General features: G+C 36.9%; 1 protein-coding gene across 1 annotated transcript; it reads left to right on the top strand.

Moving 5' to 3' along the window:
- Positions 1-280: 280 nt before the first annotated feature.
- Positions 281-14285, top strand: LOC109065740 (protein Wnt-2b-A). The gene is made up of 5 exons (XM_019082746.2): positions 281-1278; positions 4540-4760; positions 7217-7494; positions 10208-10472; positions 13037-14285. The coding sequence occupies exons 1-5, from the start codon at positions 1082-1084 to the stop codon at positions 13264-13266; spliced, it is 1191 nt and encodes a 396-aa protein (XP_018938291.1). The 5' UTR covers positions 281-1081; the 3' UTR covers positions 13267-14285.
- The last annotated feature ends 3768 nt before the right edge of the window (positions 14286-18053 follow it).

Here is an 18053-nt window from a genome sequence, read left to right on the forward strand (position 1 = left end):
TATACTTAAATGATATACTTTATAATATGATACTCAATGGGTAGGATTAGGGCTGTGGGGTAGATGCGTATGTACGCGAAAACTGCGTATCATATGCATGCGAAAGTCAGTTTCTGCGTATCAGTAGCACGATTTTATGATTGTATTTGGCGTATCATGAGACCGGAGAATAATTGTGTCAATATGTGGCATCCCTGAAATCCACACTGCAACGTTTTAACTCACTAAAATAATAATAATATTAAGTTTATATGAAGAACATTATTGTTACAATTTAAATGGATGTATATTGCTGTGACAACGATAAAAAATACATTTTAGAATTGTGTTGTCTCATAACAACACCCCCAGCCCCCCTTCCCCATCTTGTTTTTTGTTTTTCGTGTTCGTGAAATTGTGAGCGTGAACTCCACAATGGTGTGTAAATGAGGATGCTTAGTGTCGTTCAGCAGGTGAAAGGAGTGTATCGCCGCTGACCAGGGAACAGCGCGTATATCGCGCGAGCTCAAGCTTCCCCGGGGCTCCGGTCTCTGAGAGCTCTACCCAATAAGAGTGGAGAGACGGCGGGCTGTCAACATTCCTATCGCCCCTCTCTCTCTCCCCCCGTCGCCCACCCCTTCGGTCTGCAGTTCGCACAGTTCATCGCCCCGGTTTATCTCGTGCAGTCTGCAATCAGCGCTCGCAGACTCCAATGGAAAAACGGAGAGGCGCGTGTTTCACAGCCCTGCCTGAACGCAAAACCTGGAGAGAAAAAGTGGAAAAGTTGGCACTCTTTCTGATCAAATTGCACCTCACCGATACTTCATCTGTTCTCAAGAGGAGGTGAAAAAGAAAAGAAAGTGCTCTCTGAACCTGCCGTCTGGCTTGGATTATTTCTGCTGCGGTTGCCAAATTTCGGGGAATACTTTTATATGGCACACGCTAATATCCGGGCAGATACATGATATCCGTCCGTGCATCGTCCGCACGGAGCTCTACATTTGTCCAACTATCAGCAATCCCAACTCCAGCAGGTCCCCGCATACCTTAACGGTCTTTACACCGGTTTCCTACAATACTCCGCCGGAGGACACGCTCAACTATGTTTGGCTGCGGTAAAGTTCTTGGGTCGCCCCGGATTCTCAACAGATCCACCGCTGCTCCCGGAGGCTCAGGATTAAGACATATAATCAGAAAGGGCGCAGGCTCATCCTACGGTCCCCGTGCGTCCTCGCGGTTGTGTTGCGCGCTGCTGTTCCTCCTGCTCATCCTCACACCGCACGTGGACTCGTCTTGGTGGTGAGTAGCGTCCAGCATCCCGACGCGCCGCTGGTGGCGCACAACCGCGCGCAGAAGCCGGGCGTTTTTTTCTGCTCACGGTGACTGCGCTGCTGTCAGTTGGGAGACTGAACATTTGCAGATGTTTATTATTAGCTACAATTATTCTAGTTTGTATGTAGTTCAGTGTTGAATAACTGTGGTTTGCGTTTAAGTGAGGTATGTAGTCTGTATTGTACTTTTTCTCCTAAAACATGGAGGAGAGGTTAATGAAAAACAGAGGTTTAAAACCTTGGAGCAGTGTTTTTAATAAAATCTGCGTTTTAATGGTAATTTTAAAGTGTAGGGCTGGTTTCAGGGTGTTTGACTTTTAAAGAGATTTCTGTCAGCGAAGTATGTTGATGTTCGTCTCGCGCAGCCGAATGTCTCCCGCCCCTAGCTGTTGGCCAACTTAAGCGTAAATACGTTTCAAAGAAAACTCTTTTTATTATTTACTTATCATATGTAAATAAGTGGTGAACAAAAAATATAGGCTACTGATATTTTGTCCCTACGGATCCTGACGGAAAGCGCTCGGGCATCAGTTGCTATGGTTATCCTCTCAGGCGGCGAACGCGTCCTCTGTTTGCGAGCGTCTGTTTAGCGCGGTCTGGAAAACTTGTGATCTAACTTTTGTGGTTAACAAAACACTTTTTTTTTTTTTTGAACGATGTTGAAATATGTATAGACCTATATTTATGTGAAATAATACATAGTTTTGAGACCCCCAACCTTATGTTTTTATTTCCTTTGGGGAGGTTCAAGCCTTAATTATTGGTCTTAGACCCCCCAAACTCCCTATAATTCGCACCCTTGTGGTGGGCAGAGATCGGGAGACGGCAGTCGACTCAAGAACACACTAAAATGAACACACACGTCGCGCTTGGTGCAGGAACGCAGTTTCACCGCTCTCCCCACCAAGATATTGGCATTTAAATCGCAATTATTCTAGAAACACACAAATCACGCGCTTCTCCCCCTCAAAAAGTCTCATGAGGGATGGGGTTTTCCCCAGAGCTTGTGCTAATGTATAGTAACAGGCCCTGCACATCATTATATCAGAGTTATGGGTCGGGTTTTCATGGTGTGCTTGAGGTGTCTGCCAGCCAATAACAGAGGAATAAATGAAATAACTGCAATATGTGTCAGGCCTCCTGCTTAGATGCACACACTTAGCTGGTGACTACAGTGCAATGAGCCTGAACAATCATGCAGAAACCAGCCACATGCCCTTTGCTCATATATAAATGTAGTTGCGGAGTGGTTGGTTTTTATATATACATAGAATATATGTGCATGTGGTTGTGTGCATGATTAAGAAGAAGAAGTTGTGATGTTTTGCTTATTATACCAAGTATAAAACATCCATGTGCTATAGCAATCTCTGTTAAAGATCATATACATTCATTACTGGACCCTCAACAACTGTATCAGGGGTTAGAGGTCTTACAGATGTGCAAGAAACTAAGAAAGAAAGAAACCAGAGGAAAGCAAGTCCTTTGTCACTACTGTGGTGTAATAAGTCAGGCTGCCGTTCCCAATGTGATGTACTCACAAGAGCCAGAGAGAAAGGGATCTCTCACTCCTCTTTCTCTCTCTCTCTCTGATCTGCTCATCCATCACTTTAAGCAGACAGAGCAGGAATCATCTTAAGCTACTGGGCGGCCTGTTAGCATCTCAAACTAATGAACTTATTTCACAGACACACACACAGATGAAGCCAGACGTAAGCCTGCCCTGGACTTCCAAACAAATAGAAATGTGTGTGTGTCCTTTGAAGTGAACTTCATCTTTGACCTTTTGTTCCAGGGTTGGACAAAATTCAGAGCTGAAAATTGGACACACCCCACAGAATGTTGAATTGGAATTTTAATTGGTCTGACAGAAATGTACTGAATTGCAAATCAATCTATCTATCTATCTATCTATCTATCTATCTATCAATCTATCTATCTATCTATCTATCTATCTATCTATCTATCTATCTGACCTTCAAACTTGTAAAGGAGGTCAACAATCATATGAATTTGTTTAATTTTTCAATACATTTCTAAATAGCGCACAAGCTAGTTTTGTATTGGTCCAACCATATTGCAATCTGCATATATATAGATTGCAACATTATAACACATGTACATTATACCACATGTACAGAGGAGTTTTTATCCACTGTTTGGGTAATAGAAGCAACAAATTACTACAGTCGTACATTCTTTACCCAGTCAAGCCTAACTACACATACACAGACACGCAGTGTAAATGAGAGCAGATTTTACTGTGTTTTTACAGCATGTGGTTGTGGTATTGTGGATAATGATTTACTGCTGCCGGTAAAGCCAACCTGCAAACCACCAGTGTGTGCGACCAGCCTGGTGTGTGTGTGTGTGTGTGAGTGTTTCCAAACTCTATCAAACATAAAGCTCAGAGGACGATAAAGCCCTATAATCACAGTCAAATGAGGCAGCAGAATGGGAGGAACACAGTCATAAAAAGGTTGATCAGCATTCACAATTTTTTTTTTTCAAAAGGTAAAACCATAATTTCTCATTAGAAATTCTCGTTTTAGCAGACTAAAATATTTAGAACTGAGTCCTCTTTAGTGTGTGATTGTGAGATGGCTGAGATTTAGCTTGATGTGATACAGTTTGGGTGTGTGTGAGAAAGAGAAAGGAGTTTGTGCCAGTTTCCGTTGGTTCCGTAGTGATGGATTGAAACAATCAGAATGGGAATGAAAAGTATACAGAGACAGAACGCATCAGAATTAATTAAATCTCCTTCTGTTCTGATTAGCTGATTGGATTAAGTAGAATCAAATTACATCACAGCAAAACGATAGCAGAGCCAATGTATAATTCTTCAGATCGTCTAAAAAACTAAAGGTTTTACCTCAAAATGCTCAAAAGGTTATCGTTTAGGGCTCAAAAACATATTCCAAATCTGTTGATGTTGCACTTATAATGCAGTTGCCTTCAAATAAATCATAAATAATGGTTGGTTTGTGAATGTCTGTTTATGACAAATGTCAGTTTGCCAAACTTCCCTCTGAAATTCCACTAATGAGTGGTAAGATTCTGGGAATGATCAGACTCAATCATCAGATTCTTTGGCATCAGACAATGCGTAATCACTGAATGTTTACTGATTCAGCACTTTTGTAATGACATTTGCTCGCAGAGTACCAACTGCTGTGATTGATTGAAGCAATTCAGGTTTTAAGCGTCTGTGTTTGTGTCTGTGTTTCAGGTACATTGGAGCCCTTGGTGCCCGTGTGATCTGTGACAACATTCCCGGGCTGGTGAATAAACAGAGGCAGTTGTGTCAGAAGTATCCAGACATCATGCAGTCGATTGGGGGCGGGGCTAAAGAGTGGATTCGAGAGTGCCAGCATCAATTCCGTCATCACCGCTGGAACTGCAGCGCCCTGGACAGAGACCATACCGTTTTTGGGAGAGTCATACAGCGCAGTGAGTGCTGGAAATGTGTCAGTGTGTGTTTTGGAGGGTAATAGCAGTCAAAGGAATAATTATGATTTTTTAAAATATTTTTGGGAAAAGTATTTTATGTTCAGAAAGGCTTTGATTTATTTGATCGAAAAATACAGTAAAAACAGCAATATTGCGAAATATTATTACAAATTAAAATAACTCCAGTCTTCAATGTCAAATTATCCTTCAGAAATCATTCTAATATGCCGATTTAGTGTTCAGCTTTTATTGGTCCTCAGTTATTCTTTTTCTTCTTATTATCAGTGTTTATGTATTTATGAGTTCAATGAACAGCATATATTTGAAATAATTATAATAATATTTACATAAAAATATGAAAAATAATATTTTGTAGCAAATAATATTTTGTAGCAAATTAAATTTGTCCTTGCTGAATAAAAGTATTATATTATATTTAACATACCCCAGAATTTTGAACGGTAATGTATCATGGTTTCTACAAAAATATTAAGCAGCAAAAAGATTTCAAAATTGATGATAATAAGAAGCCTTTTTTTTAGCTCAAAAAATCAGCATATTAGAATGGTTTCTGAAGAATCATGTGAAGCTGAAGACCTGAAGACTGGAGTAATAACTGATGAATATTCAGTTTTGCCATCATGACAATAAATCACTTTCAGTAAATCACAATCATTTAACACAATAACACAATATTAAAATTTTTCCTGTATTTTAGATAGAAATAAAGACTTTTTCAAAATCATTAAAAAAATTATTTTTAAATATTTACTTCCAATTTTTGTCCAGTATATGTGCATCCCTCCAGTCAGATACACATATTACATACAGCAAATACCTAGATCATCATACTGTAATGTCACCATAGTCTATCAGTATGGGTTAGTATAGAATAATGATATTTTAAACAGTTATTCTCATTGCTGTTTATCACTGTGGTATATTAATGAAAGAACTCAGATCTCACAGGAAAATCCAGCCACAATCATACAAATCCCTGGCCAGGTGTGATAAACAGACAAAACCCCACAGGATCATTTAAATCAGTCTGAACCTGAAGTTTACTCAAGAAATCTGCACTGTAAATGTGCTTTCTGTTTGGCTTTCATACAGCGTTCCAAAGATCCCTGTGTGAAAATATCACCCCTCCAGCATTCTCTATGACTCTTTACCACATAAACAGGCATAGTGGATGTAAATGTTTGGAGAGATGATTCTGGCAGCCGGACAGACTCTCGCAGCACTGTGCGTATTCAGTTTATGAAATGGAATTAAAATTGGAGCGGTTGCCAAGAGAGGGTTCTCCTATAAACAGTAACTGTACTATTAAAAAAAAGATTTTTCTTCAGAGAATATCTATCTGTATGAATGATGGAGCAATTCAAACATAGATATCCTCCAGATGTCATTGCACTACATGAGCACAGATCATTGAAACACATTTTAGCTGCAACAGGAAACTGAAAACGACTTAAGAGTGGCGTGAGAAGGATAACTGTAAATGGAGATCTGGGCAGGGGGTCTTAACATAAAAGACTCCATTAAAACAATATTTTAATCCTGTGGAAATTATTTATATACACTAGAATATAGAACTTAAGGGTTTTTTAAATGCTAGTGTACTTCACATTTAACAGATATACTTAAAGCTTTAAAAATCTCATTATTCATGTCTCTCATTTAATTTAAAAGCTATTGGTTTGAAAAAAAATCTATTGATATGTCCTTTAATAATGCCATATAATATTATTAATTTAATGTGATAATAAGTACATATTTTAATGTAATAGGAACATCTTACCTGCCACAAAATTTAAATGTAACACTACAGTTCAAAAGCAAAAACAATACTGTGAAATACTTACTCCATTTTAAAATGATTTTCTATTTTAATTTATTATAAAATGTAAGTTATTCCTGTGATTTCAGTTTACTGTCAAGGTAATGCATCCTTGCTAATAAAAAAAGAGTGTTAGAATGTTTAATACAAGTACATTCCATAATACAAATAGTGAAGCACACATTTGGTTCAATCACAAAATCGGACAGTTACAAGGAGTACAGCGGAGTTTATGATTCCTTTTTTTCTTTCTTTCTTATATTCAGTCAGGCTAAAGAAATCAGTGGGAGTGACATAAGTCCAAACATGCAGAACGCTTAGAAATACCAGGTTAGTGTTAGAAAATAACTGTGGCAGTTCACTATCAGACTGCTAGCCTTCAAACAATTTATCCTAGCAGAGAATGGCCCACCCTGGAGGGATTAGGCCTGTACTAATATTTAAACAAAACACTCATTCTGGGGCCAGTCATGCCTCTATGTGCAGGTCTCTAGCAGACAAATCAGAAGTGCTGTTTGAGATTATATGAGAGCGGCGTGTGTAATAAAGTGTTTGTGAGTGTCTAATAAAGGACCAGCATGTGTTTGTTGTGGCTTCATGATTCTTGTCTTCGCAGGCAGTCGTGAGGCAGCATTTGTATACGCAATCTCCTCAGCAGGAGTGGTTTTCGCCATTACCCGTGCCTGCAGTCAGGGGGAGCTAAAGACGTGCAACTGTGACCCCCACAAGCGAGGCCGGGCCAGTGACGAACGAGGAGAGTTTGACTGGGGTGGCTGCAGTGATAACATCAACTATGGGATAAAGTTCGCCAAAGCCTTCGTAGATGCAAAAGAGCGAACTGTGAAAGACGCACGAGCACTCATGAACCTTCATAACAACCGCTGTGGGAGAATGGTAAGGTTATATACTTCTAAGATAATATAACTCTACCCGTGTGATGGAGAAACCTTACGAAATCTCATATCCAATGAAAAACATAGGTATTACAACTATTTTAAATAATAATAATAATAATAATGATTCATTTTATTTATGGGCACCTTTCAAGACATTCAAGGACACCTTACAAAAACCAAATACAATAAATGACAAGAAACAATGCATGTAAAACTATTACATATATGAAGAGGAAAAGTATTCCAAGGAGCTCAACAGCTCTACATCCTATAGTAGTCAAATGTACAGATTGTACAACTAATGTCACAGAACCAGAAGATCTGAGCGATCAGGTAGGTGAATACACATGAAGAAATTCATGCAAATATGAAGGTGCCAGATTATGAAGAGCCTTAGGAAAGGAAAAGTAAAATCTTAAATTAAATCCGATATTTAACAGGAAGCAAATGTAGTTGCCTTAACACTGGAGAAATATACTCAATCAATAGTGTTTGTGTAATGATCCGAGCTGCTGAATTCTAGAACATTTAAAGTTTGTAAAGAAGTTTCTGTGAGACTCCACTAAGAAGACAATTACAATAGTCGATGCGAGATGTAACTAATGCATGTACAAGGACAGCAGTACTATTAGTAGAAAGAGATGATCAAAGATTATTTATATTTCGCAGATGATAATATGCTGACTGAATAATATTATTTACATATGCCTCAAAAGATAAAGTGCTGTAAAGGATGACACCCAGACTCTTAACCTGAAAAGAAGGAGAAATAACAGAATTATCAATAGTCAACATAAAGCTTTCACAATTTTGCAATTTTGATTTAGAACCTATTAATAAGAATTCAGTCTTCTAACTATTAACCATAAGAAAATTACATGTAAAAACCATGATATAATTTCAGATAAATAAAGCAAAAGAGAAGAAGGTGGTAAAGTTGAATTAGGCTTTGAAGACATATAGAGTTGGGTGTCATCAGCATAACAATGAAAATGTATGCCAAATTTATGGAAGATTTGTCGTAGAAGCAATAGATAAATAATAAACAGAAGAGGGCCCAAAACTGAGCCCTGAGGCACACCACTAGTAATGTAAGAAATCCGTGATTTGAAATCCGTGATTTGAAAAACCTGATCCGACCCCCAATTAAGAGGTGTTCCAGTGATTCCAATGGAAATCAACCTCTCCACCAAGATACTATGTGAAATTGTGTCAAAAGCTGCACTTAGAGAAGAATGAGTATTGATAAAAGTCCAGAATCCACAGCCATATGATGCGATTTCAAGTTTTCCTTTCTCTTTGGAGTGTAACAAGCTTTTGGTGCATAAAGAAGACCTGTAAAGTTGCAAAGACTAAAGTCTCAAATCCAAAGAGATATTCTTTATAAAAGTAAAGACGCCTTCCTAAAACACCTCTTTTAAACATGCCCCCATGTCTACGTCACTATGTGGGAAGATTTGCATAATGCCGCTCAAATGTTCACGCAAAGAAAGAAGGCGTAACTTTGATTCTCGCTGTTGCCGCTGGCACCATGTCATGGAGACGCTGTTTTGTTGTGAAAGCGAAAATACTTTGTTTGGTCTTCCAAAAGAGTATACAACTAGAAATCATTGGTTAACTTGTATTTACAACACTGTTCCAGAACAGTTCAACCCAAATATTTAGATGTGTGCAACGCATTTTATGGAGGACTGTTTCCTGATACTGGGAGAGAAGACTACAATCCGGCGCTTCTGACTCACAGTCTGTACATTTACACAAGGATTTGCCACTGAAAATTCAAACGCGAGTTTTGAGCTGTGTAGAGCAGCGGTTCTTAATTCTTGTCCTCATGCCCCCTGATCTGCACATTTCGTATGTTTCTCTTATGGCTTCAGACGTTTGTTCTATTCAAACGTAAGTGCCCTGTGAAGGGGACTTTAAAGGATATTCCGCCATTATTCCAGTTTGAAGCAAACGTATATGTTCCATTCAAAGTGCATTGAAGTGTGCGAGATGTGAATTTAAATTGTATTTAAATTATTATTTGTAAAAAATTTTAAGGTGTATGATGTCACACTTGTCCGTGTGTGAAGACGTTGCGCAGCGCAAATCCATGAATGAATGTTCTTAAGTGAGGTAAACTTCAACAGATTTCCCCTGCTTAGGGAGTAGGGACTAGGGAGCAATGAACACTGTGTAAGGACCATGTCAGTGGGAACACAGTTCATGCACGGAGCTCACTTCTAACGCATCACAGTATGGCAAGGGGCGTAACATTTCCGTCACATGTTTGAGGTATTCAGCCAATCACAATACACTGGATAGCTGGCCAATCAGAGCACACCTCGCTTTTCAGAATGATGAGCTTTGTAAAAATCGACACGTTTCAGAAAGGCAGGGTATAGAGGAGAAACAATAATGTACAGTATGTGGAAAATAATGTGTTTTTTGAACCTTAAACCACATAAACACATTTCATTAAACCAAATGCACAAAATAATGTTCTTTTTAGCAACATCATATGACCCCTTTAATAAGTGCAAAAGCTCTGTGCTGTGATACAGACGATAAGCAGATTAATTTTGGTATATAAATATTGACACAATGAATGCTGTTCTATGATAATGTTCCTGTAAAATTCTGTTTACATTCTGCAGCTATTCTTGGCCACGTGGAATCTGTTTACATAATTACTACTAGGGATGTTTTTTTTGGTTTCTGTTTTATAGGCTGTAAAGCGGTTTATGAAGCTGGAGTGTAAATGTCATGGAGTCAGTGGGTCGTGTACTCTGAGAACCTGCTGGTTGGCAATGTCGGATTTCCGTAAAACAGGAGATTACCTTCGCAAGAAATACAACGGTGCCATCGAGGTCACCATGAACCAAGATGGGACAGGATTCACAGTAGCTAATAAAGACTTCAGGAAAGCCACAAAAAATGACCTGGTGTACTTCGAAAACTCACCTGATTATTGTGTCATGGACAAAGCTGCAGGTAAGAAAGAGAAAAAGTACAAAAACTTTTAATTAATTGTACTACTTTAATTATTTTAATTTATTAGTAATAATTATTTTATTATTCATGTAATAATATATTATATATTTTTATCATTTATTCAATTTTAATGATTTTTTTTTCTTGCATTTTTGAAATTTGCTTCTGTTTATGCCTGTTCCACAAATAATATATGCATTAATAGCAAATGTTTTTCTTATATTTCTTAAAAATCATAAAGTTTACAAATGAATCAAAGATACCATGCTTAGGGCTGGTCAGGTTGAATTAATTGTCCAGTTGTTTAATAATTAGGGTTAAAGAGTCTAGAATTAACTAAGCCTGAACGTTTGAAGAATATCAGTACAGCAAAGTCTTTCAAGCAGTGTAACTCATTTAGTAATAATGCAAATAGTACTAAACTATTCTGTGACTCATGTATTACTAATGACACAAATAGTTAACTCTGCTGCCCCTGACTCACTCACAGTATTAACAAAATTAATGTCACATGGATTTTTTCAGAATTAAGAGTTAGATCATACAAGACGTCAGAACACATGAAGTGCTCAGCCTGTCTGATGAGTGAAAAGAATATAGTATCAGTTCCTTGGAATATCCTGTTTATGAGAAACTATAAAGTGTTTAATTTATCAAGACTAATAGGCTGAGTCACTGGTCACAGGCCTCAGAGGACCCTCATTCATGAGATTCAGTCTGATGGTGGTAAGCCATGTTCCTTTTTACATGACTCGAGAGTGTAGAAAAAGATAGGATTTAGTAGCTGAGGTAAATTGACTCTCACACCTGCCCTGCCCTGAACCCAACCAGAAACCTTAAGGGTGAAAAGGGCAACCAAGGCTTTGACAGGGTCAGAAGAGGTGGGATGGGATTTTTTTGCTTTGTTAATCCTTGATGCTCTCACACACCTCTGCATGTATCATCTAGAATATCTGCAAAATCCCATGTTCAGTTGGTGACATTCTTAAGACTGACCAGCCGACTAATAGTTTAGACAGCATATGCCTTTTAGAAGCATGTCATGTGACCTAGCTCATGCATCAGTGTGATGGTTTGAGTGTGTGTTTGGGTCAGACAGACAGCTCACAGCTCAGTGATTTCAGAGGGTCAATGCGCTTACCCCCTAACCACCATCAGCACCACCACCCCAGTGGAATTTGCACCCCAAGGATACAACAGGCTCATTTTTCAAATCCCATTCTTTCAAAGCTGCCAGCACAACTATCACTCTCTGGTTCTCATGGCCGCAGGGCATTCAGAGAGTTTTTAAGAGAGAGACCATCACTGTCCACTGTGTGTTTAACCTTGCGAAACAACAACATACAGACTCACCAATCACCAACCTGATTATGTATGGTCTTATTTTACTTTTTACTTTGTTTTACAAGAATGTTATCAAGTACACTTTTAAAAACAAAGATACTGACCTTTCAATTAACAGTTCTTAAAAGAACTATTTTTTTTCTTAGTGGTAACAACATTGTAGTAATCTATAGAACCTTTGGTTACACTTCATTTTAAAGTGTACTTTTTAAAGTGTAATTGTACATTTAAGTACTGAGTAATTTTAATTAACTTCATGTACTTACTATATGGTTAGGGATAGGATTAGGGTTTGTCTTATAGGGTTACTTACATGTAATTGTGCAAATTTAGTTGTTATTAAAATAGTAAGCACATGTAACATGTGTAAAAAGGACACTGTAAAATAAAGTGTTACCAAACTTTTTTCACTATAAAGAACCTTTTTGTAAATGTTCCATGAATGTAAAAGGAACTTCATGGATCCATCAATGCCAATTAAGAACCTTTATTTCTAAGTGTGTATTTCTGCATCTGTATATCAAAGTTCATCTGTTCGTTGAAGTTATGTCATTATAATTTCACACACATAATTTTTGTGTCTAGTCAGAAAGTATTTTGGCTAAATTATACGACCCAAACTACATTAACTTTGTAATCCTGACATAAGAAACATTTTTTTTTTTAAATCAACTATTGAATTTGTAAAAAAAAAAAAAAAAAAAATTAGTTTCACCGAAAGCATGTATTTTATGGTAATTTACTGATCGCAAGAAATGCATTTACAAATTTGAATCTTTTTATTGATATAATTCTTGTTAATAACCTTTAAATTGTGTTCTCTTGTAGTCAAAAAGAGTGAAACCTGGTTATAAATACTATAAATATATAAATATAATAAATAATACTATAATATATAAATAATATGCATAGAAATGTAGAAATGTAAAGCAGATATGCATACTAAATATATGAATATAATTTACACAAAAAATTATACAATATGTCAAAATGTACTGTATTAATTTGTAGGAAATTTCCATATTTATTTTTTACAGGTGTTTTACCTGTATTTTGCATTTAATGGATAAAGTCCTGGTAATGAGCTGCCAGTACTTTTTTGTTATTTTACAGATTATTTTATTCCCTACAGTGTATGTTGTGGGTCACCACTTGACAACCGATGTAAAATTTGGGTCTTAGAGCAAAACTAGTAATCATTTTCCTTCTTTGCATTCTAGGTTCATTGGGTACTGCTGGTCGGGTCTGTAACAGGACGTCCCGGGGGACCGATGGCTGCGAGGTCATGTGTTGTGGGCGGGGTTACGACACCACACGCATAAAACGCATTACCAAGTGCGAGTGTAAGTTTAAGTGGTGCTGCGCCGTCGAATGCAAAGACTGTGAGGAAGCTGTCGACATTCATACCTGCAAAGCTCCTAAACGTGCCGAATGGCTGGACCAGACCTGAGACACACCAACTTCCCCCTGTTCCTCAGGATTTTGTCCACGGCATTCTGGGATATGAAGTCCATCCCTTGCATTTTTTCCAAATCCCTTTTATTTGTTGCATGGCTTTATTTGAACTTATTTTGTGAAAGCACTACAACTGAAATCTACATTTCTCATGAGCGCCTTGCACACTTTGCCCAATATGGCAGATTTTTCTCTCTTTATTTTTCTCTCTTTGTTTTTGTTTTGAATTGGTCAGAGAATGGTAAAGGTTTAAGAGTCAAGAACAACCTGTGCTGTGACATGTTGGTGTATTTTTTGTTTCGTTTTGACGTGAGAATTTTGTTCTGTGAGTGTTGTTTTGTGACAAAAGGTGTGCTGCTTTTAAAATAATATTTTAAACTGACTCTGAGCCTATCAGATATTATCATAGCTAATAGCTGAATATGTACATCACATGTTATTGAAAACACAACTGTGTGCTTAACATACATCACGTGCCCATACTGGACAGTATTTTACTATCGGTACTGAATATAATAGAATGAATGAGGCTGGTCAGAGGGGTTCAAGAGGACAAAATGGATGACAGCTGTGTGGGCTGCTCACTCCACATGGATCCCTAACAGAGAGTTTCTCTGGAAGCTACAGAGGTAATATTAATAATATAAATGAGCATGCACTAAGGACATTAGCTAACAGTTGAGCGAAAATGACATTATTATTATAAAACTCATCATTGCCTGTGTAAACATGAAGAAAGGTGTTAACAGCTTTGACTGGTAGAGGTGTAAGCTCTCTTTAGCTCTCCTGTGCTGTGGTACTTGTTAACTGTGTTATCATTTTTTCAGCAGAAGTTCATATAAAGACATTAAGTATGACATAAAGAGTCATTTTATTTTGCTTTTCTTCAGCATGCTCTCCTGACAGTTTTTTAAGCCTTATACCTTATACCTTAGCTGTGTCATGTGACTAATTGTTCTGGAACTGCAGGATAATGATGTCATGGCAGCACTAGTTCACTTTATCCTTTTTTGAAGTTCTCTAAAAAGAATTGAGCACTGGTAAAATATCTACTTTATAATGATATATATATATATATATATATATATATATATATACACACACTACTGATCAAACTGTTTTCAACATTGATAATAATACTATATATATAAAACTGTTTTCAACATTGCTAATAATAAGAAATGTTTCTTTTAACAGGATGATTTCTGAGGGATCATGTGAGACTAAACACAGGAAAAATATCTACTGAAAATTCATCTCTGCCTCAATGGAGTAGTTCTAGTACTTCCAGAATGAAATTTTCCTGGTCATTTACTCACCCCCATGTCCTCCAAGATGTTTATATCTTTCTTTCTTCAGTCACAAAGAAATTAAGTTTTTGGAGTAAAACATTCCAGGAATTTTCTCCATACTTCAATGGTGGCCAATGGGTTAAAGGTCCAAACTGCAGTTTCAGTGCAGCTTCAAATGGCTCTACACGATCCCGCCCAAGGAATAATGGTCTTATCCAGCAAAAACAAACGGTCATTTTCTTAAAAAAAAACAAACAAAAAAAAAACATTTGTATACTTTTTACCCACAAATGCTCATCTTGCACTAGATCTGAGATGCACAGGCATGGGTGTCTTCACTTTTTTTGTAAAGGGCGTTTGACTTTCTTTGCACTTTCACTTTGTAAACATTGGATTGGTACTTCCGCGTGACCTTTCCAGTGTGATTACATATTGAGTGAATTTCACCTTGTGCAAGATGAGCATTTGTGGTTAAAAAGGAAATGTCGCTTTATTGTGCCATCCCAAAGAAGCATACAATCACTTACACAGACTTTTAAATTAAATGTTCCCTCCTGGTGGAATGACTTGCCCAACTCAATCCGAGTCCTTAACCATCTTCAAGAATCAGCTATAAACACATCTCTTCCATCTTTATTTGACTAAATGAATGGGCACATCTCTTCCATCTTTTTGATTTGACCCTCTAACTCTAGCAAACTGTAAAAGGACTATGGATCTCTATTTCTAATTCTATTCTGTATATGCAATTCTTTAAAAAAAAAAAAAAGCTTAACAGAGAAAGTTTTTGTAAATTATAGCACAATTCTTGTATATCAAATTGCATTGTTTGTTGAGGTTTTGTTTTTACTTTTCGCTTTCCATTGTCCTCATTTGAATACTAAATATAAATGAACAATTGTTTTGCTAGATAAGACACTTATTCCTCTTGTGGGACAAACCTCAATTAAAACTCAAATTAAAATTTTGCTAGATAAGACACTTATTCCTCTGGTGGGATCAAGCTGCATTGAAACTGCAATTTAGACCTTCAACCCGTCGGCCACTATTGAAGTCTATTATATGAAGAAAAATCCTGGATGGTTTCCCCACAGAAAAAAAAATATTTTCAACTGAAGAAAGAAAGATGTGAACATCTTGAATGACATGGGGGTGAGTAGATTATCAGGAAATTTTCATTCAGGAAGTGGACTACTCCTTTAAGGGGTCATGCTAACCAGCAAGAAATTGAGCCTTAGTTTAAATCAGAGTTTGCATTAGGCTATCTTAAGAGAGATCTCAGACATAAGCACTGCTTAATAAAAGGGCCTCCCTTTCTACAAAACATGACCAATGACCAACATGAACTGTCCAATAATGAGCTGAATAACATAACAAAAGGACATATGAACATTCCAACATCACTCCATCACTTTTGTCTCCTTTTTATTTCAAGTTATTTTAAGCTAACCATCTAACCATAGCATGTCCTACAATCTTCACTCCTTGATTAGGTACAACACATTTTTTTTTTCTTTTTTTCAGGGGATCCGCTTTTATTGGAAAAAAAAAATGTTTTTACAATGGGCAATTTCATGATAACATTCAATGAACAACTCTTGAGAACCATTTATGATTTATGGCATTTATCAAAAGAAATACACTATTTTTTTGACAATAAATCACTTTATTTTCTGTATAAAGCCTGTTATGCAGCAGAAATGCTGCTAAACTGCATTCACATTTACCATTGTTCAGTGAATTTTCAGTAGTGAAATCCAGTCACTTCAAAAGGAATCTACACAACTAGGATTTTCACACGAAGGTAAAAGAATTGAATTGAATTTTCCCCCTTCAGACTTCTCATTATGTTCAAGACAGTCAAGTGAATTGACCGACCATAGCTGCTACACTATCAACAACAAACATCAAACATTTTATTAGCAAAGTTTCACAGAAATTTTGCTAATGTGACCATAAACTTTTTTAAAAGGTACACATTAACCTTTAAGGTAATAATATCCTCCTTTTAGGTACAAAGGAAAAGGTACCAACCTAATGACAGCTTTTGCTCATTTATTTATAACAGTGTATAATCTACCTTTAGTCAGTTTCCTTGCACTTACATGCACTTTACTATCTAGATAATGAGAGTGTAGCTCAGCTTCGTTCAGCATCTATATACGTCAATCAGACTACAACTGGTCTCTGCACTGTCCACTTGCCGCAAGAGACAAAGTTAGTGCACAAAGTCTACATAATCTTTCAAATATCCACTTACACATTGTGTCATGCATACTTTGACACATACGTGAAGACTGTAGATTGATGATACTTAAAAATGAAAACATATTGGTAAAAGTGAAAGTATTGTAATCTGTCAAACAATGTGTGTTTTGTAAGTATAGTATAATCTCATAGGGAAGCAGATGTGTACAATAAGGCTGTGGTACAGTTCTCAGATTGCCCTGAATGAGCTGTGGGCCATTATTACTAATTGTTACAGTATGATAATTCAGGCCATTTTACAGTGGCCTTAAACACACTTAATATGACCCTAGAGGATCAGGGTGCTGATAGAGAGATATAGAAACAGAGGGATAGAGAGAGATCAGTGTTGCCTGCAGCCACATGTCACCAGCAAATAAATAGGCAGAATGGTATCTAACGAATGCCACCGATCTGGGCTCGCTGAGTGGTCTGTTTGGGTCTGCCCTAATTCCACTGGCGGGTGAGAGGGTGCATGACCCTGATTAGGGTCCAGGTTTTATACAGTGATTTATGAAACCTGGTTCAGAGAAGCTGTGCTACAGACAACTCTCAAGCCCATTTTGGGTTTGCACTATGTGCACCGGCAGTTCTGAGAAAAGATGTTTTTTGAGACCGAATAAAAGGTCAAATGATTAATCTCATACGGCGCTCTATTATTCACTTCATCCATCAGCAAATATTTTTTCAGATGAAGAGAACTCAGGATTTAATAAAATAAATAGTGAAGCATGACAGATGTTTTTTATGTAAATGATAAACAAGAAGGGTTTCTGATGAGGTGAAATTTATCAGCTGGACGGATGTTGGCGTGAAATATAATAGTAGCTGATTTTTTAATGTTTTTGAAAGACATCTCTTGTGCTCAGCAAGGGTGAGTTTATTTAGTCAATATACAGTAAAAAGAGTACAATGACGTTTTAGTGCCACTAAATAAATAAAATCTAAAATTACAAGAATAAAGTCGTAATAATTTAGGGAAAAATATATATATATATATTTTGAGAATAAAGTCAAAATTCCGAGAATAAAGTTGAAATACATTGAGAATAAAGTCAAAATTCCGAGAATAAATTCAAAATATTTTTACAATAAAGTCAAAAGTACAAGAATTAAGTCATAGCAGAGAAATAATGTAAAATATTGTTAAAGTTTAAAATAACTGTGTATATTGTAATATATATTAAAATGTAATTTATTCCAGTGATGTCAAAGTTGAATTTTCAGCGTCATTACTCCAGTC

This window comes from Cyprinus carpio, chromosome B8, assembly GCF_018340385.1.
Source record: "Cyprinus carpio isolate SPL01 chromosome B8, ASM1834038v1, whole genome shotgun sequence".
Lineage (NCBI taxonomy): Eukaryota > Metazoa > Chordata > Actinopteri > Cypriniformes > Cyprinidae > Cyprinus > Cyprinus carpio.